Consider the following 26122-nt stretch of genomic DNA (forward strand, 5'->3'; position numbering starts at 1 on the left):
GATGAGTCTTTACAGATAAATTAAATGTGCCTGGAAATATTTTTAGGTCCCAATCCTGCCACTTGCTGTGTGCAGAGTAGGAATAATGCATTTTATTTTGGACAAGATACGATGAATAATGTCAAACACTGGGACGAAGTCAGGAGAAATAACACTGGAGTTGCAAAAGCCAAGCTTGGAATGACTTGAGATGTGCTGTATGTTGTGAACACACCATTAATTATCTACTTTTAGCAGGTCCAGGGGAACAGGAGGGATGAAAGATGGGAAATGCAACACTCTGACACCCAGACCAACTTTTCCACACAAATCTGTCACAATCTCCTTCCATCACAAGGTACAAAATATCCATGTTTCTTGTGTGCTGCCAGGAGGCACCAGGGCAGCCAGGAGAGCAACAGATCAGTCCCCAAATACCTGAGCTTGGCATTCAACTGCCTAACTTACAGCAAGAATCAGTGATATCCAGCGAAAGTATTTCCCTATATATCGTTCATGAAACTCATTCCCAAAGTTGAGCACCACAGGATATTGCACAAAGTTCCAGAGAGAGCAGGAGGATGAATAATGGTAGAGTCATCCTTTCCTGGCAGAGGTGCTTCTGGACGTGTGAGGAGGGGGAGCAGCCTGAGCAGAACGTTTGGAGAAGGCTCTGCAGTGCCCCAGGGGAGCAGCTCTACTGGGAAATCAACGTTTTGGCCAAGTCAGAGAGGAGAAAAAGAGCTTATGCCATGAGAATTTAGCATTACACGAGTTCATTGTTATGTACAAGTGCACATAGAGGAGAAATGTAACAAAGTGGGGAATGTGAGAGTGGCAAGACTAAAACTGTTACTGAGGTAGATGAAAAACCAGCACAGTTTGTGCTGCGGGAAGCAGTAGGTTTGATGTTGGCTTGATCTCTGAAAACGACTTGGCACGGAAAGTTTCTTATCCAGCCACGTTCGTGACCTGCAGCTCTTCAGGTTCAGCTTTTCTTGTTGAAATCTTGCCCACACCCTGTGCCTGCACTGACACAGCAGCTCACACCTGGCAGCTGGGAGAGCAGAGTTTACTGACGTAAATCCAGCATTTGGGTTACGTCAAGACAAGCACAAACACACCCGAGTATCACCAGGAGAACAAAAACCGGTGCTTGTTGGCAAACCCAACACAAAAATATGTCACTGCAGAGCCAGGTTGTGGTTTGGTTTTAGCTCTTCTCCAGATCATTAAACAGCTACTCATGGAACGGGCTGCCTTAAGCGCAGGAATTTCTGTATTTCTGGCTGAAATTTTTAATTGGAAATTCGTGTTTAAGCCACACAATGAACAGCTTTTTACACAGTTACTCTCGGGTGAGGCAGGATCTGGATGTGTCCTGTCTGTGTTTCCTTGTGCGTGAACAGCCCACCAGACAGGCATCCCTGTCAACTTCTTAAACCTTGGCTGCTCCCAAAACCTCTCCCTGGCTGTGGCTGGTTTGGGTTTCCGGGCTTCAGGAGCAGCGGCCTCGGCAGGGCTGCGGTGACAGCGGTGGTGACAGCTGCCTTCCCTCCCTGCTGCCTCCCCTCGTTCCCTCGGGAGCCCCCTCATCCCCTCAGGATCCGCCTCATCCCTTCAGAATCCCCCTCATTCCCTAATCCTCTCAGGATCCCCCTCATTCCCTCGGGACCCGTTTCCCGCCTGCCGCTCTGGCCCCGCCCCATTGCCGGGCAACGCCCCCTCACCCGCGCGCCCGCCGTGCCCCGCTCCCATTGGCTTCCTCCACCACCGCTCCTCCCCCTCCTCCCCTCCCATTGGCCCCTCCCGCGCGGCGCGTCCCGCCCCCCGCTGAGCGCGGGCCCCGCCTCATCTTGGCCCCTCAGCGGCCGCCGTAGCTCAGCCTGTACGTGGCAACGGGGCGGTGGCGGCCAATGGGCGGTGGCCCCGTGCGCCGGAAGGGGCGTGGCGCGGGCCGGAAGCGCCGCTCGGTGCCGCTGTGCCGGGCTCCGCCATGTCGGCGCTGCGGGCGGTGCTGGCGCTCCTGGCCGCGCTCGCCGCCCCGGCCCAGCCCTACTTCGTGAGCATCGACGCGCACGCCGAGGAGTGCTTCCTGGAGCGCGTGCCGTCCGGCACCAAGATGGGTCTCATCTTCGAGGTGGCCGAGGGCGGCTTCCTGGACATCGACGTGGAGGTACGGCGGTGGCGGCGGCGGCGGCGGCGCGGGCAGAGCCGCCGACCTTGGGCGGCGCGGCGGGGCCGGGGCCGGGCGGGCGCGCGCGCTGGGGCCTTGCTGCGTGCGGGACCAGACCCGCCGCAGGGCTCGGGATGGTCCGGAGCGGGTCGGACCCGCCTGCCCGGGCGGTTCGGGGCGGTCCCTGCGGGGGCTCCGGGCGGCGGGAGCGCCCCCGGCCTCGCGCGGGACCAGGGGCCTCTGCTGCTGGTCGCTCCTGCTGTGGCTGCCTGAGCCTGTCCTGCTGCTCTGTCCGCTCCTCCCTCGGGATTTTCTTTCTCCGTGTAATAAATTATTGGGCGGGAATATGAGCGCGGTCGCTCTTCGCTTGTCCCGGGAGCACTTCCCCTTGAACCCAGAGGGGTTTGTTGTCTTTAGTCAGGGATTGCCATCTGGAAGTTGTGGGTGAGTCCTCGTCAAAGAGGTGTCACGTCAGTGGGAGATCCTGAGTGAGAGTTGCTGTTGCCGTGATGAAGAGCAGAGTTGTCTGTTTGGGGCAACTTAAGCGCGAGAGGGGTTAAAAAGCAGGGGGGTTGTTGCCGAGAGTCCTGTAACAGTTTTAAATTACACGTGGCTGTGGCACAAGAGCTGGGAAATTGTGAGATCTCGTTCACGTGTCACCAGTGGAAGCTCAACAGCAGCTTGGCCGGGTGGGATGGAAATTCAGGATCACAGTGACCCTGGGAGCTCTGAACTCAGGCCCTCAGTCCATTTGAAGTGGTCCCTGCAGTAGTGCCCAGCTGTGTGTCTAAAGTCATATTGACTATTAGAGAATAGCTTTTTTCCCCTCTTTGTTTCCCTTGTCACACCAGAGATAAGGTTTCCCCTGCAGTTGTTTGACTTACAGCCCCAGACTGTGGTTTCCTTGTTCTTGGGTGCTCCTTATCTCCACCAGGGAGGCCAGGGAGGGAGAGGCTTTTGTGTGACTTTCTTTACCAAGAAGTTTGTGAGATTTTAAAAGAGACTTCTGTACAGAAAAACTGCACCACAGAGTTGTGGGAGTTGAGCGGTGCCAGCCCTGGCAGATCCCAGCTGGTGTTGGTCACTGGGTAACTCCAGGGTGTGTTTGCAGTGCTGTAATGGTGCATTTTAACCCTCTGTGTTGGAAATGAAGTGTGTGATCCTTTGTTCCCCCCCCTTTCCAGATTACAGGGCCCGATAATAAAGGGATTTACAAAGGGGATCGAGAGTCCAGTGGAAAATACACGTTTGCTGCCCACATGGATGGAACCTACAAGTTCTGCTTCAGCAACAGGATGTCCACCATGACCCCCAAGATAGTGATGTTCACTATTGACATCGGGGAGGCTCCCAAGGGCCAAGACATGGAGACAGAAGGTGAGGAACATTCCTGCAAGGAAATCGGGGAGCTTTTCCCTCCATGCATGACTTGTGAACTCAATAGGGCTCCCAGGATTCCCGTTCCTTCAGGTGTATCAGCTGTCCTGACACAGCTCAAGTGGATGTTTTTACACCTTGTTACACACAATTTAATGCAAAATCACCACAGAATCCCTTGGCCATCTGCAGAAACTAATGCTTCCATCCTTTAGTCCTTCAGCGGTGCCACTCTGATTTCTAGTTGGCTCAGCAGTATTTAGACCTCCACAGGCCTTAGTTGAGCTCTGACAAATGTGCTAATATCAGATTTTCCCCATAGCTGTGTAAATGACTGTTTTATCTGCAGCCCTTTGTCCTGTACCCGTGTTCATCTCTCACACTTCTCTCTAGGTGGTGGAGATACCTGGGATGGTATGTGGACTGCTTTTTGAAAGCTCCTTGGCATCTTGTCTCTGGCACATGTTCATTCACTAACAGCTAACTTGGCTTTTCCTCTGTAACATTTGTTTGGAGCATGAGAATGTCTTGTTAATAAACTACCCAAAAGGTCTGATTCTGAGCAATGCTGAGCACCCACAGCTCCCATGGACAGGTTCCCATGACAGTTTGTGTTCAGGTGGTTGTTTCTGGCTGACAGAAGATTTAATCAGGAGTTTTAGGTGAAATTCAACTAAATACTGAACATGCAAGAGCACTGGATGTTTCAGGCAGTGGTTGCTTTCTGTTGCTAAAGGGGATGTTGAGTAATCAAGGGGTTTGGAAGCAATAAGCTGCTTCTAGGTTATGAATTATTACTGATGTGTCAAGGGAAAAACTCAAACTTGTCATTTGCTGTAAAACAAATAAATGAAAGTATTGCCTAACAAGTCATAAAGTTTATTTAGAAATGGTTAACTGTAGCTAGAAAGGCAACAAATTCTTGTTTTCTATTTTAGCAAGTAAATTACTGTGAGCATTGATTGCTTGATGCCACTTGAAAAGTAACACATTCCTAACTTTTTTTTAAAGGCTCACTTAAATCTTTTTTTTTTTTGAGTCTGCATATATCTGTTGTAAAGAATATTAGTGCAGCTTTAAATTTTTAAGGCAGTTTTCTTAAGTGATTTTTTTTGAGTATGTTTAAACAATCCCTGCAACTTTTGTTTCTTTTCTTACTAATAAACTGCACTTACTGCAATGACCACTTGGCCATGAAAATAAGGGATTTATGATATTAGCAGAGGGAGTGTGGTTTGCACAACTATTTAGATTTTAATTGTCACTTGTGTGAGTGTTATTCTCTCGTGCTCTTTTTTGGCTGTGTATTTTGAATAGCTTCATTTTAAGATTGGGATCTGAAGCACCTAATTTATAAATAAAACTGTAATAAAGTAGTTTCCAAGTCAAGTGTGTCCCTTCAAAGGAAAATGTGTTGGGTTTTGTGACTTTTTTTAAGAGCTTATTGCTCGGGGTGTGTTTGTGGAGTGATACCTTGAACTTGGTGCTAGAAAACCTTGCAAATTACTTGCCTGATTTATTAATTTGTAGGTGGACAGTTCTTTGAGCTTGGATGGATTTAAAAAGATCCTGTGATTGACAGTCAAATCACTAAATCTCAGATCTCTGAGCCTTCCATTTGCTGAGCTGTCTCCAGCTAGTTTTCTGTTGCTGGTTTGGTATTTTCCTCCTCTCCTGCTTTCACAACACACCAGAACCTGGAGCCTTGTGCCCTCTCAGTGTTGTGCCCCAGCTAAACCTGAAGATCACAGGATGAGATTTGTTGCTCCAGAAAGTGATCTCATTTGCCAGCATCATGATCTTGAGCTAAATTCTCAGTCATTCTATTTTTGCAAGCTTAACAACTAGGAAAAGCTGTCATTTGCCTTGAGATAATTTGCTTGGAATATATTGGATGAGATTGGCAAAATAGCTGTTAGTGTGTGGTATTGATCTCGTGTGTCCTTCCATTCTATTTTTCTGGGCAAGTATGTGCATATTGGAAATGCTGACTCTAATTTGTGTGTCTCCTGCCTCCTAGTTGGATGTGGAGAAATGTTTTCCCACTTGTTTAATACCATAGAGACACATTAGGGAAAGTGGTGCTGTGAAAACTAAACTTTGCTGTAGGAATAGAACGTTTTACAGGCTGCGTTTGTCAGAACTTCTGCAGCAGGAAATTAAGTTTAATTGTTCATAAATGTTAACAAATCGGTTTTTGAGTCATTAACAGACTTACTGATGCCTCTGAAATTATTCTGCAGCTCACCAGAACAAGCTAGAAGAGATGATTAATGAGTTAGCAGTGGCCATGACAGCTGTGAAGCATGAACAAGAGTACATGGAAGTTCGTGAAAGAATACATAGAGCAAGTATGTGTCTGACTTCAATGCCTTCTGCCCTCTCAAATGAACTTGTAAATTAAGATTTAAAATATGAGCCCATGAAAACTATTTCAAGTTACTTAAAAGAAAATAGTTTAGAATAAATTCTGAAGGACCTGCCCATAGAATAAAGAATGTAGGTGAATTTTGCAGTCATCCTTTAATTGGCTTCCTCTCATGTAAGAAGGGTTGTTATGGAAAATAATGTTTGCTTAATTGGTGTAAATTCTGTAGTTGTTTGAATGGTGTATTTCTAAGGATACCAGTGATGATATTAATTCTTAATCTATTTACATGGGCAGGTAGAGACAGGACAAGAGGATGGTTTTAAACTGAAAGAGAGTAGTTTTAGACGGGATATTTGAAAGAAATTCTTCTCTGAGAGGGTGGGGAGGCCCTGGCACAGGTTGCCCAGAGACGCTGTGGCTGCCCCATCCCTGGAAGTGTTCAAGACCAGGTTGGACAGGGCTTGGAGCAACCTGGGCTAGTGGAAGGTGTCCCTGCCCATGGAAGGGGTTGGAATAGGATCAGGTTTAAGATCCTTCCAACCCAAACCGTTCAGGGATTCTGTGATTTGGTTCCCAGGAATAAATTTTACTTGAACTGTTACTTCACCCTAGAAGTGGATGTGGCTTAATAGTTGAGCCAGAGTCTTTTAAATGTTTCACTGGAAGAGAGCAGAGCTACTGTTACTTTCTTGATGAACTCTGCAGTCACAACCCCCACGTGCTGAAACACAGCTTTAAAGTGAGACTCAGCTCCAAGTGCTGCCTTGGGGTAACCCCAGTGAGAATAAAGGGCAAATATTTTCAATGTGAAAATACTACATTCTGTTAAAGCATTGGACCCTCAACTGTTTGAACTTATCTTCAGTTTTATGACGTTTGTTATTAATGGTCTGATTTAAGAAAAAGCTGAATTTTAGAACTAAAGATGGTGAACCTTTAGAGATTAGGAGCTCCCTGCTTGACTTTGAGACTGTGAAAAAGCAAGTGGCTCCTGTATGGCAGCTCAGAGAGGCCAGACAGAGGCTTGTAAGGTGGGCAGAATAGAGGATGCTGCAGTGTATGTCCAAAGTGGGTTTAAAACCAAACTGTTCAGAAAAATCCCTCCCTCATCTCTAAGGCTGCAGGGCACTTCAGGGCACTTCTGGGCCACGACATGACACAAACACCGGTGGTTTATGTGCAGTGTTTCACTTCCCATGACAGAATGTTTCAAGTTTAAATGCTTTGTAACTTACTGCTTCTCTTTTTTTTTCCCCCCAACAGTCAATGACAACACGAACAGCAGAGTGGTTCTGTGGTCATTCTTCGAGGCCCTCGTACTAGTTGCCATGACACTGGGACAGATCTACTACCTGAAGAGGTTTTTTGAAGTCCGAAGGGTGGTCTAAGAGTCCTCCTGCGGTCCCGGGTTTCAGTTCACTCTCTACCAAACATCCTGGTCACAAAAATAAGTCACTTAGTTTTCTGAACCCTCTTTACTGAACTGTAAAACTTCTTTGCTTATGTTCCTTCCCAGCTGAAAACGAGTTGTTTTTATATATCTCCTGTAGCAAAAGCTGTGCTGAAATCTTGTCACTTTATTGGCATCTTTTTCCCACTGAGATCTGCGCAGTCTGTGTGCTAAGCAAGGTCCAGGCAAGCTGCAAACGCTGTAACTCACTGTAGTAACAAACAATGTTGATGTCTTCTCTAACTTCTTTTTCCCTCTTTCCATAAGTATTTGCAGTTCTGCCCAGGGAAACGGTACAAGGCCCAGAAGGTGACTGTTTGCATTTTTACATCTTTAACCCTGCAGTAGGTGTTATAAAATTGAAATAATCCCAATAATCCCTTCCCCACTCACAGAAACTGCCAAGGAAAAGGTTAAAATTCGTACCTAGTTGCTCTTTCAAAGATAGTCATCAGCAACGAATTACATCAACTTCTTCCCAAAGTTCTTTTAAATGAAATAGTTGCTGTGAAAGTGCTTTTTCTCTGCTCATCACCAAATGTTCCTCGTACGGTTTTTAGTCTCCTGAAGGTTTTATTTGGAAGCCAATTGTGTGCAGTGTCTTGGCAAACACTAGCAAACCCTTTGGCTTTTGCAGGTCCAAAGCTCAGACTGTTTGCCCAGTGCCCAGGGCATTTAGTGTTCAGGAAATCTGGATTCCTGAGGCCAAAGGGTTCCAGATTTGGGGGGTTTTTCCACGCTATGCAGCCCTTGTATTTAAGTGCAGTGGCAAACTCTGCCATGATCTGATCAGAATTAGCATAATGCTAAATACTGGTGTGTTTTCTTTTTCAGGCACATGTAGATTTGTTTTTGTATAAAGTTCCTTTCCTCGGTATCTGATGATTGGTTTAAAAAAATTAAAGCAGCGTCTGATGTGGGTGCTGAGCCAGGATTATGTTGTGACTGATGTATATTAGTTGTAATCATTTTTGGGGGTGGGGTGGGGTCTTTTCCAGGGGGGAGCCTCTACAAGTAACACACAACAGTTTTGTACAATTAATTTAAAATTTGTTACAGGTTTTCATGTTCCAGGTAAAGTTTTTTCAACCTCGGGCAAACACTTGCAGCAGTTCTTCAGAGAGGTGGCTCTTACACCTTTATTGCAACTGTTGTGTGCCAATATTTTTGTGTAAAACACTGAAAATTGAATTCTAAGATGTACATTTAAAAATTGCTCGTGAATCTAAATATGACCCAGGTTCGATAAATAAACAAATTCTTTAAAAAAAAAAAAAAGGCAGCTTTGTGTTGTTTTTCTTTGGTGCTTTAAGGAAGTCCAGATTAACATAAAGAGGTTTTATAAAGTATTTGTTTAGTAATGGCCATAAATTAAAACACAAGAAGTTCCACCTCAACATGAGGAAGAACTCTCCATGGAGGGTGGCAGAGCACTGTAGCTGCCCAGGGAGGACAGGGATTCTCTCTGGAGACATCACAAACCCACCTGGAATTCCTGCATCATCTGCTCCAGATGACCCTGCCTTGGCTAGGGGGTTGGACTGGACGATCTCCAGAGGTTCTAACCCTAAGTGATTCTGTGCTATCTTAGGATGTCAGGAATTTATCCAAACTGCATCCCATTTTCTGGGCAGGTGGATGAATTCCAGGTAATTCTGAACCTACATCTTTGCTCCCCAGCCCCGAGCAGCCAGGTGGCACAGTGCTGCTGTATGGCCCGCTGAAGTACTTACTACGCTAAGCCATTTGCCACAAAAATAGTGTTTGGGGTTTTTTTTTCCATACCCAAAGTTTAGCGTTTTCTGCGGAGTTTCCTGAGGCAAAACCGCTCGGGGAGGGGGGGCGGAACCGAAGTGCCTCGGAACGGAGGTGCCGCCTCGCGTGTTTCCGGGGCGGGGGAGCGGCGGGGCGGTGACACCGCGCGGCCAAGATGGAGGCGGTGACTGAGGGGAGCTGGGGGTCCCTCCCGGTGCCGCTGAGCCCGGGCGTGCTCCGGGCGCTGCGGGAGCTCCGCTTCCACCAAATGACCCCGGTGCAGGTGAGGGGCCGCTCCCGGCCGGCCCCGGCCTCGAGCTGCGGGCGCTCTGCCTCCACCAAATGACCACGGTGCAGGTGAGGGGCCGCGCCCGCCGGCCCCGGGGGGGGAGGCCGGGCTGAGGGAGGAGGGGGTCAGATCCGCGGCCACAGCACTCCCTGGGTCCTGTAGAAGTCGCACTCTTGGCTTTCCCACCGGCTCTGCTCGGGTGATGTCCGCAGACGGCTCTGGTGTCTCCTGGAGGGATTTCGCCTCTGTGAGATTCCCCCCCGTGACCGGTTCACCCGCTCATGAGATTCTTCTTTTTTCAGTCCGCGACCATCCCGCTCTTCATGAATAACAAGGACGTTGCTGCAGAGGCGGTGAGTGCTTTTCCTCGGCTTTGCTCTTGGCTCAGGAGCTGAGATCGGAAATCTCGGAGATCTGACGCTGTTTCCCTTCTCGCAGGTGACGGGCAGTGGGAAAACCTTGGCGTTTGTGATTCCCATACTGGAAATTCTGCTCAGACGGGAGGAAAAGTTAAAGAAAATGCAGGTAGGGTCAGGTAATTCAGTTATGAGTATATTTTTTATGATGTGCCAGTAAGATATGAGGACTTCAGGAACGGTATCCATAAGGATGTGTACATACAGTGACTGTGCTCAGCTCTTTGGTGTAACAGTAACAATAAACTTGAAAATATATATTAGGATGCTTTTACTGCACTTTGATACAACTTCTCCTTTGACATGATCAAAACAGGGTTCTGAGCTGTTAGAAAAATGTCCTAAAATGTAGAATATGCTGGTGTGCTACAAGTGAGGCTTTGAATGCTTTTCAGCATCCATTAACTCTGAATACATTTTAGTGAGCAGAGAACTTCACTGTTATGTGCTGTTAAATGCCATTATTAGGTACTGCTCTTTGAGCAGAGGTGTTTTGCACATTGATAAAATGCTTCTTTCACAGATATTATCTATCATTTTATACACTTATTGTATTTCCGTGGAAATAATAAAAACAGTATTTCTGTTTTGTCTAAACTAGGATCAAAGTCATGGCTCATATTCACTTAGCTTTAAAGTGAGAATTTTGCCCAAATCTTTCTTCCAGTCTGTTATTTTCCATAAATTCCCGTTTTCCACGGGCAGGTTGGAGCCATAATTATCACACCAACGAGGGAACTGGCCATTCAAATCCATGAGGTGCTGTCACATTTCACAAAACACTTTCCCATGTTTAGGTGAGTGAACTTCAGCCTTTCCATGGCCATAATTCCTTCTCTGTGCTTCTGTCATTCATGAACCAGCAAAACTTAAGGACCCAAATCTTTGTGTTTTATTGTTTCAGTCAGATTCTATTAATTGGTGGCAGGAACCCAATGGAAGATGTTGAAAAGTTTAAGGAACACGGGTGAGTGGATTGTCAGGGCTTTTTATCAGTGTCTCAGAGCTCTGGTTTTCTCCTTGTCAGGGATTCCAGACCAGGACTTTGGTCCTGTTGCTGCTGAAATGTGATGGTGCTGCAAAAGTCTTTTGGGGTGGCTGGGAAATTGTGGAGTCTTTGAGTAAGGAGACAGTGGGAAAGGATCTTATGTGACATCAGCACCATTTACCTGCTGTTTGGGTGAAGAACAGACCTGAAAACTGTCAGCACTGAATATTTCAGTTCTTCCTGCTCATTAATTTCTTGAAAATATTTGGTGCTGATACTAATGATGAAGTTTTGAAGGAATCATATTTGCCACTGGCTTTTGTGTGGAGGCACCAAATATTCCATAGATGCTGATTATATCCTAAACTTTTATTGCCACGAGTGATCTGCTTTCACCTGGGAGTTTTTCTCCCATCCCAGTGTCAAAGGCCCTGCAATATGGATGCTGTTAGAAGTGACAAAGTGAACTTGTTTTATTGAAGGATGCAGGGCAGGTCTGTGCTGGGATACCAATAATAGCAGGTCTCCCAGATTCCTTCCCTTGCCTCTCTCCCAAACAGTGGGAACATCATCGTGGCCACCCCGGGGCGCCTGGAGGATTTGTTCAGGAGAAAAGCAGACGGGCTGGATCTTGCAAGTTGTGTGAAGGCTCTTGATGTGTTGGTGTTGGATGAAGCAGACAGACTCCTAGATATGGGCTTTGAAGCCAGGTATTGAAATAATAAATTCTAACAATCCTAAAGTTTTTAATGAGTTTAAATGATTGATGGGAATGAGTGTGGCCTGCAATGGTTTGTTCTGTTTTGTCCTTTTTTCTCTCTTTGTTCTATAAAGCAATTGCTAAGTGGGAAGAGAATCAGGAAAAGTAGATCCTTGATGAATACAGAGTTTAAAATTTCTTTTGTTCTCATGTATATTAGCACATCTCTCTTTAAGTTGTTTATTAACACATCTCTATTTAATGCTTGGTTAAGCATCATTACTCACACATCAGAATGGCTTAGAACACTTTAACAAATAAGCTTTGATCTCCCTTTTTTCAAGTTAATTATTTCAATAGGAGTTTGGCATGTGATGATAAAACCTATTCTGCTTGTAAATTCTTGTAAACTCTTCCTTCAGTGATTAAACCTCTTTCTGAGGGGAGCCTTGGGACAGTTATATTTTCTATGTGCTTGCTTGCAGTTTAAATGCCATCCTGGACTTTTTGCCCAAGCAGAGAAGGACAGGTCTGTTCTCAGCTACTCAGACTCAGGAGGTGGAGAACCTGGTGAGAGCAGGGCTCCGGAATCCCGTCCGGATCTCGGTGAAGGAGAAGGGAGTGGCAGCAACCAACACCCAGAAAACTCCCACACGCCTGGAGAACTATTACATGGTGGGAACCTGGGCTTTGAGGGAGCTTCTTGTTCCCTCTCCTTTTTTCCTGGTTCTGTCAATAAGTTTTTAAGTCTTAGGATCACATTAATGGAAGAACCAGAAGTCTATTTTCTTACTTTTCTTTTTTTCTCTTGAATTGTTTAGATCTGCAAAGCAGATGAAAAATTTAATCAGTTGGTGCATTTTCTTCGGCAGCACAAACAGGAAAAACATCTGGTCTTTTTTAGGTAATTTTGTTGGTGTTTCATTGTGAAAACAGTTTTATTAATAGTGTTTTATTAAATTCCAAACCTGCCCTGTGTTGCCAAGGATACAACTTTTTCAAAGTGATTAATTTTGAGAGCTGTCTTGTAGAATATGGTGCCTAAAAAGAGTTTAATAATTTCTTCATCTGAGGGTTGTGTTGAATGTTATTAAGCAAAACAGAAATTTTAGATGCAATTTTCAAGTAAGACATCATAGATGATTATATGTAATTTATAAAAATTATGTGCCTGCTTTATATAAAAATAGTCAATAGTGTATATTTTTGAAACATTTCAGACCACTCGAGTTTGACTGTAAAGCAGATTAAAAATGCAGCATAATCTTTTGACTTAATGCCTGTCTTTATCACCACAGCACGTGTGCCTGTGTGGAATATTATGGGAAGGCTTTGGAATCCTTGATTAAACAAGTGAAAATAATGAGCATTCATGGGAAAATGAAGCACAAGCGTAACAAGATCTTTACCGAGTTTCGGAAGCTCCCGGGGTAAGAACTGGGGCTGAACCAGCCAAAAGTCAGAGCAGTGAGGGGCATTTGGGTGATTTTGTCTGACTATTGTCCTGCTGCTTGAGCAGGGAAGAACAGCTGAGGAGGAGGATGCTACAGGCTGGTTCTGATTGTATTTATAATATGACAGAATGGGAACCAGAGCAAAACCCCAGGATGTTATTTTTGCAGTGTATGAACAAGAATGTGGTAACACAAGGCTGTAACTTAACTGCAGAAAAGTGTTCTTTGGCAGCTCTGCAGGATGTTAAGAGACTCTTACCTCATTAACTGTCATTATTTATTGCGTGGGACCTGAGCTTTGGCATTTTATATTATGAGAAAAATAATTACCAGCAGATTGGAAGAACAGCTGTTTAAAAGACCAGCATTTAAAAGACCAATTTTGATGTGCTAAAATTGTCACTCTCTTTAAGTTTTTTATTGAAACATTTATAATAGTACATTCAGCTGTCATTGATGCAATGCTGATTTAGAATTTGAATATGTAATAGGAAATTGATTTTTCTTAGAAATGTAATATAAATCACAATAATTTTCATAATGTTATGTGGAATTTTAGTTGGCGGAAGCTGCAGTTACCTTGTATTTTGTCTCTTTTAAATGCCCAAATGTTTCTAATGCTCTGTCCCCCCCGTCCAGTGAAGATGCAGAACACACAGCTGGGGGGGCTGGCTCTCCTCGAATGAGTTTAATGAAAATACACTTTTCCTCCTTCCCAGGGGCATTTTGGTTTGCACAGATGTGATGGCCCGTGGCATTGACATCCCAGAAGTGCACTGGGTTTTGCAGTACGACCCACCCAGCAGTGCCAGGTACAGTTCCGTGTCCTAAGAACCTTTTCTGTCCATGTGATCATGTTCTTGTACTGTTCAGATATAAACTGGGAACCCAAATTGCAGAAAACACATTTAATCACTGCCTGGAAATCTGGGTGAACACAAAATGATGCAGGGACAAGAAAGGCTGATACACTGCAGTGTTTGCTGTAACTGCTGTAGATTGAAATGACTTCGTGTTGTGTGTCTGTAAGATGGGTGGTCACCACTTCCATCTCCATGAAGAGATGACTCTGGAAAAGGCTTAATGTGAGAATATCAGAGAAATAGTGAGAGGTGACACACTGGGGGTGAAGAACAGAGATGAGAGTGGGGACAGAGCTCTTGGAGGAATGGTGCATTGAAAGCTCACAGGAAAGGAGCTTTTCCACGTCTTTTAACTTTTGTTGTCATAATTCCTGCTACAACTTGCTTAACTATCACCCCCAAAACAGATACCCCTTGCTTTAGCCTAACACTTGAGTGGGGCTGCCACCCTTCTTTGTGGGACATTGTCTTTTACTAATCCCCGTTGGTTTAGTTCAGAAGTACAGAACATCATACTTTCCATTCCACATTCCACACCCCCAGGCCCTTTCTGCTGGCTGTCTAACACTTTAAAATCAGCCTGACTGTCCTGTTGAGTTGCCCGTGTTGGGTTGTTGCAGTGCCTTCGTGCATCGCTGCGGTCGGACCGCGCGGATCGGCAACGTCGGCAGCGCACTCGTGTTTTTGCTTCCCATGGAAGAATCCTACGTTAACTTCCTCTCCATCAACCAAAAGGTTCGTGGACTGTTATTCTACCCCAGAGCAGGAGAGAGCAAGGGGACAGGCTGATAGGAAGCCTACTGAGTTTGTAAGAGGAACATGTGGGCAGTGAGTAAGGAAAGGCTTTTTATCCCTAAGGGTGTAAATTGTGCATTTCCAGAAGGGCAGTGCTGGCCTACCCTCCTGCCCCAGCCCTGCCACCACCAGCTGACACACTGCACCCTCTGTGCTGTTCATTTTTAACTCTTTTCCCATGCCTGCTCCTGCATTTGTGTAATTGTATAAATTCTCTAGACCTGCTAATGAGATCAAAGCTTGATAAGGCACAAGATGATGTTGCCTCTCCAGGGTTGCAGTGTGGGAACTCCTCTGCTGGGCCAGGACAGCTGTTGTGTGGGGCTGATGGTCAGCTGGTGTGTTGGAATGACCAAGGGGAAGGGGGCTCAAAGCTCACTGAGGATTAACTGGGCAGGAAGTGTGTGTTTGAGGTTTCACAGCGCATTTTACACCACTTAGCTGAACTTTTCCTTTGGTTTTGTTGTTTATTTTCTGGTTCTCAGTGTCCCATGCAGGAAATGAAACCACAGACCAATGTGTTGGATCTTCTTCCCAAACTGAAGTCCATGGCCCTGGCTGACAGGGCAGTGTTTGAGAAAGGGATGAAAGCCTTTGTGTCTTATGTCCAGGCTTATGCCAAACATGAATGCAATCTGATCTTCCGAATAAAAGGTAATTCCCAGCAGGGCTATTGTCTTCTACTGTTCTTTTCAGAAGACAGGATTTGGTTTGGGAAAAAAAAAAACCATGGTATTATTGTGTCCAAGCTTCAACTACTGATTCTGAATCTCAGATTCACTTTCTACAACATCAGATTTTGACAAAACTCCTATTTTTTCAAGCAGCTTGTTTCAAGAGAAAACATTAAATTATGGAGTTCGACCAAACCGATATAAGTATAAATAAAAGTGCCTTAGTATTGTTGCTGGTGTTAAGTATAGAATGCAAACAATACACTAAAATAATTTTAGTTTTTTTTTTCTTTCTCAGTTAAATGAACTTTTTATTCAGCAGGAAACTGACTTTATAATCTTTGTTTCAACAGATCTGGATTTTGCCAGTCTTGCCAGAGGTTTTGCATTGTTAAAAATGCCAAAGATGCCTGAACTAAGAGGAAAATGTTTTCCAGACTTTACTCCAGTCACTGTGAATACAGACTCCATTTCGTTTAAGGATAAAAATAGAGAAAAGCAGAGACAAAAGAAATTAGAACAACAAAGAAAAGAGAGAGAAGAAAATGAAGGGAAAAAGAAATTCATAAAGAACAAAGCCTGGTCAAAGCAGAAAGCCAAGAGGGAGAAGAAAAAGAAAGTAACAGCTAAAAGGAAGCATGAAGAGGTAACTGTCCATTCTGTTAAAATGCAAATAATTATAGTTTCAAATGGCAGAGTGCCCTGGGATTTTAGTGTGGTGGAACTGATGGCTGTAAAGTAACTTTTTAGGGCCTTGACAGGCAAATCTTAACAAAAAAAAAAATTACAGAGAAGCTTTTTAAAGCCAAACACTAAACCAATTTTTCAGTACTTATGCTGGTTATTAGTGCTGCCAGCAGACATAGCAGGGATTTTTATTTCTCTGGAGTCCTGCAGGAGGGCTTGATGGTGGACAGGGCTTGATTTTTCCTTGCTTTTGTTAATTTTCAACAAGTGTAGCTGAGAGTTACAGAGTCTCCTGGGTAGGAACTGAGTATTATTTCCTGCTTGGATACTCCTGGCAAAATCCAAGTTGTAATCTTCTCACGTTCAGCTGTATAGAATGAAAACTTTCTGGTGTAGTGTTTAATTTGTTGTTTTCAACTGCCAACAGGGCTCTGATATCGAAGATGAGGATATGGAAGAACTGCTGAATGACACAAGACTCTTGAAAAGACTAAAAAAGGGGAAAATTAGTGAAGAAGAGTTTGAGAAGAAACTAACAGGCAGCCAGAGTAGACTCAAAGCAGAAACTGTTGCTGACCCAGAGTCTGAAGGCTGACAGTTATCCTTTTACATTAAAATACTGCTTATTTCAATAAATCTGGATTTTTATAAAAAATGATGGGGAGACCTGGCATCCAGAAAGACACACAAACCAGCCTGCAGTTGTTGAGAACAAAGCTAAAAGCACCACTCTGGTGTGGCAGGAGCTGCAGTTTCCATCAGCAGCGCCTTGTGCATGTTTTAATTTTGTTTTTTTTCAGATACATCCCACAGATCAGTAACAGCACACCTCAGAACAAGTCTGAATACACCATAAGGTACTTTAATTTATAGTATCAAAACACTCCACCCATCTTTAAAATAATTTACTTTAGGTCTTTAGAAGCTGTAGTAACTTCTGGAATTTTTTCAAGAGTGGTCCATAATTACATTAATCCTTATGATGTTGTTTCCTTGCCATGTTCCTATAACTTGTATCATCTTCCAAGTCCTACAGCCCTGATGGTCACTGAAGATGATACATCCTGTGCAGGGAGTCCTGTGTGTTACAGGTAGAGTTTGATGAGTTCATCACTGACAGCTGAGGGAGTTAACACACCCAGGTCTGTGAACAGCAGTGTGATGAGTGATGGGGATGTGTAGTCAATCCAGGGATGCTCCTCTGTGAGATTCTGGCCTGTTTTCAGAGTGTCTGCTTTGTACTAGAAGGAAAGAGAGATCACCAGTTATTACACAACTGCAAGTTAAATCCTCTTTTGGGCAAGAGTGGTACTACAGCCTTGAGCAGATGTTTGTGGTAAAACTGAAGGAAGTCAAGTGCAGAGACTGGTGAGACCTTGGTCTCAGCTGCTTTATCTCTGTAAAAAGTACAATTTGTAGTTCTAAAGTGTATTGGTTTAACTGTTTCTTACTCTCAACTGCTCCTGCACCCCAAAGGAACTGCTTTAGGAACTAAATATTAGTAATAAGACAAATTATGGCTGTTTGGCACATGACTGTACAGTGGAGCTGCTCCATAACGTGCCACAGCACAGAGATCCAGATAAATGTGCTTAGAGGAAAAATTTTCACAGACACACAAGTTTGCACCTTAGCTGGGTAAGGTGGAATTAGAATTTCTCTTACCTTAAACCTGTCAGGGACATCCTGCTGATTTAGAGGGAAAAGTCTTACAAACTTGAAACTTTCTGCTACCACATAAAATGGCTTATTCTGGGCTTTGGCACACACAGCAATTTGATTAGTGCCAATCTGTGGAGACAGATGGAAAACAACATTGCAGACTCAGTGCTTGCATGACATAATATTGCCCAGTTTCCAACAATAAAGAGACATTTACTGGAAAACATCCAAATAGAAGAATCTTTTCAAAAAGCCTTAAACTCTTCAAAGGAACCAAACTTTAAAAGTCCAGAATTTAGAGAATGATGGAAGAAACTCAGGATTACCTTGTTGATAATGCCTCCACTTTCAACGACACCTTCAGCACCAACCAACACCAGGTCCACTTTCTCCATAATGTAGCTGTTCAAAGAGGGGGAAAAAATCCGAGGCTTACTGGGTAACATGGCAAATGATTTGCTGAACAGAACAGAAATGAGTAACTCAAGCAGGCTTTCACTTTTCTGCACTACTTCCACCTCTTGTAAGTCCATGTGCTGTTATATTCCAGGTGCCTTGGAGGCAGCGTCTTGGGCATTTTGAACTTCTTGAGGTTCAGATTTATTATAGTTCTTTCTTTTCCCATGTTTTGGACTTGTACGAAGCAGTGGTAGTTTAGCAAACACCTTAAAACCCCCAAAATGATATCATTTTCTACCCCTCTTTGTGTAGAACCTCAGTTTTTTTTACAGATCTCCATGAGTTCTACACTTAGGTCTGACTCCTCCTTTCATTCTAACATGCAAAAGCAAATACTTGTCTTTCTTGTAACAGACACATTCTCCTAATTGTGCACCTAAAGGTGTAACTTGTTTAGCCTGTTTGATGACTATGACAAACTAAGTAATAACCTCTGGAGTTTGAAAAAGCTTCTAGAAAACTTATGTGCAACGCTGTCAAAATACAACTGTGATGAAAAATATTAAGATTTACGATCAGATTTACCCAACTGCAGCATCCAGAATCACAGTCACAGGAATGTTCAGCTTCCTCAGGGCTTTTGCCATTTTTTGCCTGTTAAAGAAAACATGTTTGAACCTTACAAATCTTTTCTTTAAAGACAATGATAGGAAAATATTGTCTGAAAGACTGAAACCCGTGACTGTCCATGTTCTGTTTCTTGTAGAACAGAAAATAAGTTATTGTATAGAAATGGAAGGAATTGTTGGTGTGGTGGTGTGTGTTGTTAGTGCTGTGTATTATCCAGTGAGCAGGGTTTACTCTTTCACTTATGCAACAAAATATGCTCTGAAGTAATTACTTTATTTGGCATCTTCAGATGACATTTTACCTATACATTTCACTATGCTATGGTCAGGATAATCCTGATTATTTTGCCCTATTTTTGAAGGAGAAAATTAGAAATCGGTTCTCTCCCATCTCCCAGGGGTAAAGCAGTTGCTTGGCACTGCCTGAAAGTTTGCAAACATTTGAGGAAAACCTGGATAACACTAATTAGAATATTTAGTATGGGAAGTTAATTACCAATACTGTTTAGGGTTTTTTCCACTTGTCCAGAATAATGTGATATTAGTGACAGCTGCCATTTAAAATGCTGCAACCAAGCCTAGCAGCTTTGGTAGGCTTGATGGTAGCTGTAACTTACCCTGTTAACCAAGATAAAAACCAAATTAACGAGTACTTGCCCTGCTTGATCTGGTTGTGACTCAGTAACATAAACACTGAATCGCTTCTTTGCCTCCACAGCTGCTTCCAGCACCCTGAGGACCACCCTGGAGTAGGCATGGGTCAGGATTCGCTGCCAAAACAAAGGAAATTCAGACATTTATTTTTGCTGAGCTTTGGGAAACCTTTACTTCTGTTAATAGTGCTATGGCTTGTCATGCAGGAGTTAGAACAGGAGTGACCCTGCCAGGCCCTACTCACAGCACCATCTCTGATGAACGGGTGGCACAGCTTGGCGATTTTGTTCCTCGAGAGAGACACTTTCCTCAGGAAGATCTCCCCGCGCTCGATCATGATTTCTTTGCACTTGGAGTAGTCCTGGAAGACAGAGGGATGCCAGTGAGGCGGGAGGGTCCCCCGGCACAGCGGGGCCGAGCAGGGCAGCCCGTACCGAGTACTCCAGGGACGTGAGGCTGATGAAGCGCAGGAACAGCTCCCCGCCGGAGGACACGGCCACCGAGGAGTCCACCCGGGACAGCGTGTCGATGGCGTCCCGCAGGCTGTTCCGCAGGCCCTGGATGGTCTCTCCTGGGGACAGGCAGGGTCAGGGGCTGGCCCCGGGGACACCCGGGGTGCAGCGGGGAGGGGACCCGGGCCCACCTCGGTCCTGCTTGAGGAAGCCCAGCAGGGCGCGGATGGCGGCCACGGCCGAGGCGACATCGGGGTCGTCCCTCAGCTGTGCCCGGAAGGTCTCGATCAAGGCTGGAAGACAACGGGGCGCGTTGGCCCGGCCCGGCACCCCTGGTACCGTCCGTGCCCATCGCCCCCCGATATCCCCCGGTACCGCCCGTGCCCAGCGCCCCCCAATATTCCCCCGGTACCGTCCGTGCCCATCGCTCCCCGGTATCCCCCCGGTACCGTCCGTGCTCATCGCTCCCCGATATCCCCCCGGTACCGTCCGTGCCCACCGCCCCCCGATATTCCCCCGGTACCGTCCGTGCCCATCGCTCCCCGATATCCCCCCGGTACCGTCCGTGCTCATCGTTCCCCGATATCCCCCCGGTACCGCCCGTGCCCATCGTTCCGCGATATCCCCCCGGTACCGTCCGTGCTCATCGCTCCCCGCTCCGCTCCTCCCGCCGCACCGGGGCGTGGGCAGGGCCGGGGCGCCTGCGGATGACGGAGCGCGGGGACGGAGCGTCATCTGAGGCCGCCGGGAGCAGCTGCTTCTCCCGACCGGCGAGATGAGCGCGGGTGAGGCGGCGGGTTCGGGGGTACCGCGTTCAGGGTCTGGGGGTCCCGCGGCGGGGTCCGGGAGGTGCCGGGAGCGGGGCTCGGGTTCCTCGTGGAGGAGGCAGAGGCCGGAGCGGGGCTCTCGGGCACGGCTCTGCCGCCTGGACTGGGCTCCTCTGCCCCGGGCCCCGAGTGACGCTGCTGTGTTGGTCCCTTTGCAGAGGACGAGCTGAGCCTGCTGGTCATCGTCATCGACACCAACCCCATCTGGTGGGGGAAGAGGGCGCTGGGAGAGGCGGAGGTACGGCCCTGGTGCTGCCCGTGGCCATTGCTGAGGGGAACGGTGTAATTTTTTTTTAATCGTTAGTAAGTAGGCAAGAGGTAGGATTAATCTTTGACTTCTGAACTATCCTAACGTTGTCTGCTAAAGCGGGTATAAGGGATATCAGAACACTCTTTTTAACTGCAGTTATTCCACAGATTTCTTTTGAGTTGCTTCTGTGTAACTGTTATTGTGCTGTATCTGCTGTTTTCTTTTCCAGCAGTTCACCCTGTCGAAATGCATCGATGCCGTGATGGTGCTGGGAAATTCCCACTTGTTCATGAATCGCACCAACAAACTCGCTGTGATAGCAAGTCACACACAGGAAAGGTAGAGCTGCTTCTGAACAGTGTAAAGGTTTCAAATGCACTTTCCTATGTCTGTCATCTGATTTTCTTACTGGCTTGAAATGTATAATTGAAACCAAGTTAACATGTGTAATATATCACTGTCTTAAAAGAAGATATAAGCAAAAAATTGTGGGAAAGAAATAATCTTAGTGCCTTACAAAGGAACAAAAAGGCTTATAAAACAAAGGGAGGTTTAAATAGGCTTAAAGATATACAGAGAGAGAGAGAATTGTAGAGATGCATCAAGTGGAACAACGCAAGTAGCAGAAGTTTCCTGTTTAGTGGATATTTTCCCTGCAGATATTTGTGAGTCTTGGGGTCTCCCCGAAGTGCAGCCATAGTATCTGTTTGCCAGTTCTCTTAAGAGATGTCTTGAAAGGAGGGAGCTGAATTTGGGGTTTACTCGTGTTTGAGTTTGAAGGTCACCAACGTTAGGTAGTCTCTTTAATGTCTAAAGTATTAAAAGTATTTGAAATTATACTTCAGAGTATTGCTATCTGCAGCTAATTAATTTATGACAGTTTTTCTTACAAGGTTTAAAGCTAAAACATGAATACTTTGCTTTTCCTCTGTTTTAGCCGTTTCCTGTACCCTGGGAAGCGTTGGGCTTCTGCAGATCCCTTTGGAGATGGAGGCAGTTCCATGGAATCTAATTGCTCTGGCAGCAAGGATGGAAAATATGAATTATTGACAGCAATAAATGATGCAATTGCAGAAGAGATTAAAGACCTCATGACAAAAAGTAAGGAGAAGAAAATTCTAGGCTTAATATGCAGAATTGCAAAATACTTGGACTCCCAAGGAGTTTTAGGAATTTCCTCTCTTTTCATCATGTGAATTTTAATGTGTTTAAAGTAGATGAATTTATTATGCTTGACACTTCAGGTTTCTGCTTTAATACTATTTGCCAAAGATAAAACTTGGAGTATTTGGTGTGGACAGTTTCAGCAACTGTTTTTTATATCTAAAAGTAACTTTTGCAACTTTTCTTGTATTGCAGCTGAGATGAAGGGCCAGCAAACAGAAACCCTGCTAGCAGGATCACTTGCTAAAGCACTTTGTTGTATCCTTTTGATCACAGAATCTTCAAAGCCTTTATTTGTTTTTAAGACTTTTTCTTGTAATAGTAATTGTTTTACTATTTGTTTTATCTTACAATATTAAACACTGAAAGGTTTGCTTAATAACTGGGGGTTGTGCTTATTAGATGTGTGTTGGCCAAGGTGGTGAATATGTGATATGGATCCTGGAGTTATTTCCAAGATTGGAATGTAGATTCCTTAATGTCTAATTCCTTAGACATCAACAAGATGAGCAAAGAGGTGAAAGGTAACACCTTCTCCTGTTTGCAATCCTTGAATAAATATTTGAACCTGAAGGATAAATATAAATCCATATGCACACACAGATGCATATGTTTTGATACACTCCCATTTCCAAAATTGGCAGTAGTTGTACAGGTTTTATTCTGATCATTTGAAGTTGCCCAGTTTAAAGTAGGTCTGGGTGACAGTCAGGAGTAAAGGACTTGAACAGCAGTCCATGTTCTTATGCAGATTTTCTGTTGCATTCGAGTAAAACTGGAACAGGGATCTCTTTTGAGGTTGAGAGGAATTAATCCACAGATACTTGTCACTGGGACTGGACCACATTTTTGTTTGGACCACATATGTGTTTTGTCTGACCTGTTAGATCTAACATGGAAGAGGTTCAATATCTAACTGAGATTACTGAATTAAAAGGGCAAACTGTGGTGGTACAACCAACGTGCTGATGCATTTCTCTTTCTTTCTTTTTAATACTTAGCCAATCAAGAAATGAAATCAAGGATTTTGGTAAGAACTTTTGCTGTCGGTTTTCTTTTGGTTCTCAAATCCAGTGATATATGTAGGCTAACAAGTCTGAGTTGTTTTATTTAGGTCATAAAAGCCGCAGAAGACAGCACGTTGCAATATATGAATTTCATGAACGTGATCTTTGCAGCGCAGAAACAGGTGAAGCTGCTTTTCTTTAAATTTATATTGTCTTTTATTAATGTGCAAAGGTGACAAATCAGTTTGTTTCTCTTATGATTACGTTCTGATCAAGTGGAAGAGCTTTCCTGTGGCTGTGGTGGCCCTGCATCTGCAAAAGCAGGTGCATTTCTATGTGGGGTGCATGTGCAGTGGAAAAAAGTCACGTCAGGAACACTGGTAGGGCTACGTTGGTCCTGGCTGAATTTGGTTTTCATGCATTTCCTCTCTTTCCTTGCAGAGTATTTTAGTTGATGCCTGTGTCCTGGACTCTGATTCGGGTCTTCTACAGCAGGTACAGACTTCCTGTTCTTATTTGCTGTTTGTATTAATTCATAGATACTTGATGCCAGATAGTTCAACATGTTCTTCTGCTCTTTTCCTCCGTTAAGGAAGAGTGGGTGTGGAAATATGTTCAGTGGATCTGACAGTTCTGTCATGCAGGCCTTGTGCAGTACAAGGACATTTTAAATATCCTGTTAATGTCATAAAACAACAACCTGATCATTCTCTCTGCTTTGCAGGCCTGTGACATTACAGGTGGCATATATTTGAAAGTGCCCCACATGCCATCCCTCCTGCAATATTTGTTGGTAAGTCATTGAAAAAACACCTGAGGGTTTTTCCTGTGTGAGATGTGAAATATCACTGATGAGGAGATACAGCAGTACCAGTCCAATTCACAAAGTATTTTTCTCCTTCCCTGCAGTGGGTATTTCTCCCTGACCAAGAGCAGAGATCACAGCTGGTCCTCCCACCCCCTGTTCATGTTGACTACAGAGCTGCGTGTTTCTGTCATCGGAACCTCATTGAAATTGGTTACGTGTGCTCTGTGTGCTTGTCAAGTGAGTTTATGAATATTTAAGAGTCTGATTTCTTCCATTCGAATGACCTATTTTAGTGAAAGCCAATTCTTTTCTTTTCCAGTATTCTGCAACTTCAGTCCTATTTGCAGTACCTGCGAGTAAGTGTTTGTTCTTTGTATTTCAGGGCTGGGTGTGGAAACATGTTCAGTGTAGCTGACAGTTCCTTTTTTTATGTTTTTTTTTTTTCAGGACTGCTTTCAAAATATCATTGCCACCTGTCATGAAAGCAAAGAAGAAGAAATTAAAGTTAGCTGCGTAACAACATTATGTAAATACATCATTACCTCCTCCAGTAATTCCATGAAATGGAACCTACTTGAGAAATTGCTGGCACCTTTTATTGGGTATGAAAGAGAACTGGATGAAGTGCTATTACTTTTTTGTTAGGGGATAAATATTTAAATGAGATGTCTTCTGTGCAGCCCTTTAAGTAACGAATCACTGTATTACCATGTAACCTGTGCTGTTTTCCCAGTAATTCTGAACTGTAAGAGGAACCAGAAGTTACATCCTGTAAGGAGATACAGCCTGTGAAGTTGAAGGTATTCTGGCCACTGCAAAGTTTTCCACCTCTCAGTTGTTTTCAAAGACAAGAAAGCTGTGGTTCTTTTTGTTGCTGTAAAGTTCAGAATGACCAGTTCTAGTGTGTAGGATCAGAACTTTAGCATTATGTTGTTCAGGGACTTCAGCTCCTTGCTAGCAATTTTTGGACTAAAACAGCATCAGTTTCAAAAGAAATGAGCCAACATTTTCAAGGTGGTTTGGGAGCCACTTGAATAAAAAGGTGCTAATTTGCCCTACATGTGCACTCACATGTATTCATATTCCTTTGACTGTATTGTCCTTGTGGTACTTATTTCTCAATTTAATATATCTTCATTTGTGAATAAAAAGGCCTTTCTTTGTTTGAAATAACACCAATAAATGCAGACTAACTGCTTAGTCTTTAAGACTGTATTTTGAAACTGGATAACAAAAAATGTAGTTGTAATATGACAGCAGGCACACTTCTTTTTTTAGTATGTGGGTTTACATCTGGCATTTGACACTAAACAAACAATATCCCCATCTAAAAAGTAGCTCTACAGTTTGGAGGTTTAGCCTGTTTTAGTAACTGCCATTCTCCTGAAAGGAATACAGAGAGGAATTGTTTCCTGCATAGAAAAGGACTCATTTTTTTCTTCCTAATGTCTACACAAGAATTTGTCATGTCTTGATATCAGGTTTTGTCACTGTAACAGCTTTAGTGCCAGTTTTTTCCAGGCTTGTCAGAGTACAGGACGAGCTTTTTTGATTGCCAAAAGCCATTTTGTGTGAAGGCTGTATTTATAATTTACTTTGTATAAAACTTTTGTAATAAAAACTGTTTCTTTTGCAAGCGTGGCCAGATATTGCTTTAATGACATATTTAAGGGCGAGCTACATGGCTTTCTTGGATTTTTATTGTGTGAGTGTAATGATGTGATGTGACACTGGATGGTGTAAAAACTTTTATCTATTTATACATTTTAACAACACAGGAATTAGTGTTCAATGGCTGCAAGTTACATAGTTCTCTTATTAATTAATATTCTGTCTTCTGTTGGTTAATGATTCTCTTGTTTCTCATGCTAATTAGCTCAGTTTTTTTCTTCCTTTGGGTTGGGGGGTTTCTTGGGTTCGTGGTTGCAGATCTGACCCTGCTAGAATTAACTTTTACCCAGATGGAGCTGATTCCAGCACAGTTGCTCCGTTGGGCTTATTAGTTTCTTCCTTACCTTGGGAGTTCCTCCAGCTGTCCCTGTGAGCTGTAAATTCTGCACTGTGCCCACTGTCAGTGGTACATCCTTCCTCCCAGGTTTTGTTGACCTCCCCCAGGCCTGAGATCATTGAAGCAGAGTCAAACCCTAAACTTTAACAAGGCAATTATACCAACTTGTTTTTCTAATACGTGGACATCACGTAGAGCTTGCTAACATAAAGCTGGCCGTTTCACGGATTAAATCTCCCTTCTTGCTGATTGGGCTTGAAAGTATACAAAGACCAAACATCAAAGAAC

The 26122-nt window shown here is 44.2% G+C and overlaps 4 protein-coding genes across 9 annotated transcripts; 3 read left to right on the forward strand and 1 right to left on the reverse strand.

Moving 5' to 3' along the window:
• The first annotated feature begins 1926 nt into the window (after window positions 1–1926).
• TMED2 (transmembrane p24 trafficking protein 2) lies at window positions 1927–8631 on the forward strand. 2 transcript variants are annotated; one of them, XM_064675172.1, is made up of 5 exons: window positions 1937–2155; window positions 3340–3532; window positions 3926–3946; window positions 5776–5883; window positions 7167–8631. In XM_064675172.1, exons 1-5 carry the CDS (start codon window positions 1976–1978, stop codon window positions 7289–7291), a joined length of 627 nt encoding a protein of 208 aa, XP_064531242.1. In that variant the 5' UTR covers window positions 1937–1975; the 3' UTR covers window positions 7292–8631. The 2 variants fall into 2 exon arrangements, with proteins under 2 accessions (XP_064531243.1, XP_064531242.1); XM_064675173.1 differs by lacking the exon at window positions 3926–3946 and having other exon boundaries at window positions 1927–2155.
• Window positions 8632–9254: 623 nt separating this feature from the next.
• DDX55 (DEAD-box helicase 55) lies at window positions 9255–16632 on the forward strand. 2 transcript variants are annotated; one of them, XM_064675152.1, is made up of 14 exons: window positions 9255–9391; window positions 9700–9750; window positions 9836–9922; window positions 10519–10610; window positions 10718–10780; window positions 11362–11511; window positions 11987–12176; window positions 12323–12405; window positions 12800–12931; window positions 13675–13767; window positions 14439–14553; window positions 15099–15267; window positions 15641–15933; window positions 16402–16632. In XM_064675152.1, the coding sequence occupies exons 1-14, from the start codon at window positions 9284–9286 to the stop codon at window positions 16567–16569; spliced, it is 1794 nt and encodes a 597-aa protein (XP_064531222.1). In that variant the 5' UTR covers window positions 9255–9283; the 3' UTR covers window positions 16570–16632. The 2 variants fall into 2 exon arrangements, with proteins under 2 accessions (XP_064531222.1, XP_064531223.1); XM_064675153.1 differs by having other exon boundaries at window positions 9272–9465.
• Window positions 16633–16814: 182 nt separating this feature from the next.
• EIF2B1 (eukaryotic translation initiation factor 2B subunit alpha) lies at window positions 16815–20495 on the reverse strand. 3 transcript variants are annotated; one of them, XM_064675162.1, is made up of 9 exons: window positions 20405–20489; window positions 19962–20063; window positions 19753–19889; window positions 19563–19679; window positions 19322–19434; window positions 18621–18689; window positions 17963–18038; window positions 17640–17765; window positions 16815–17215 (listed from the first exon to the last, which is right to left on the reverse strand). In XM_064675162.1, the coding sequence occupies exons 1-9, from the start codon at window positions 20415–20417 to the stop codon at window positions 17060–17062; spliced, it is 909 nt and encodes a 302-aa protein (XP_064531232.1). In that variant the 5' UTR covers window positions 20418–20489; the 3' UTR covers window positions 16815–17059. The 3 variants fall into 3 exon arrangements, with proteins under 3 accessions (XP_064531232.1, XP_064531233.1, XP_064531231.1); XM_064675163.1 differs by lacking the exon at window positions 20405–20489 and adding an exon at window positions 20220–20247; XM_064675161.1 differs by having other exon boundaries at window positions 19563–20063; window positions 20405–20495.
• Window positions 20444–25462, forward strand: GTF2H3 (general transcription factor IIH subunit 3). Of its 2 annotated transcripts, none has more exons than XM_064675167.1 (13): window positions 20444–20555; window positions 20756–20835; window positions 21077–21186; window positions 21785–21948; window positions 22207–22269; window positions 22506–22535; window positions 23013–23041; window positions 23126–23200; window positions 23460–23513; window positions 23743–23811; window positions 23928–24063; window positions 24146–24182; window positions 24274–25462. In XM_064675167.1, the coding sequence occupies exons 1-13, from the start codon at window positions 20546–20548 to the stop codon at window positions 24341–24343; spliced, it is 927 nt and encodes a 308-aa protein (XP_064531237.1). In that variant the 5' UTR covers window positions 20444–20545; the 3' UTR covers window positions 24344–25462. The 2 variants fall into 2 exon arrangements, with proteins under 2 accessions (XP_064531237.1, XP_064531238.1); XM_064675168.1 differs by having other exon boundaries at window positions 21080–21186.
• The last annotated feature ends 660 nt before the right edge of the window (window positions 25463–26122 follow it).

Source organism: Pseudopipra pipra, chromosome 18 (assembly GCF_036250125.1).
Source record: "Pseudopipra pipra isolate bDixPip1 chromosome 18, bDixPip1.hap1, whole genome shotgun sequence".
NCBI lineage: Eukaryota > Metazoa > Chordata > Aves > Passeriformes > Pipridae > Pseudopipra > Pseudopipra pipra.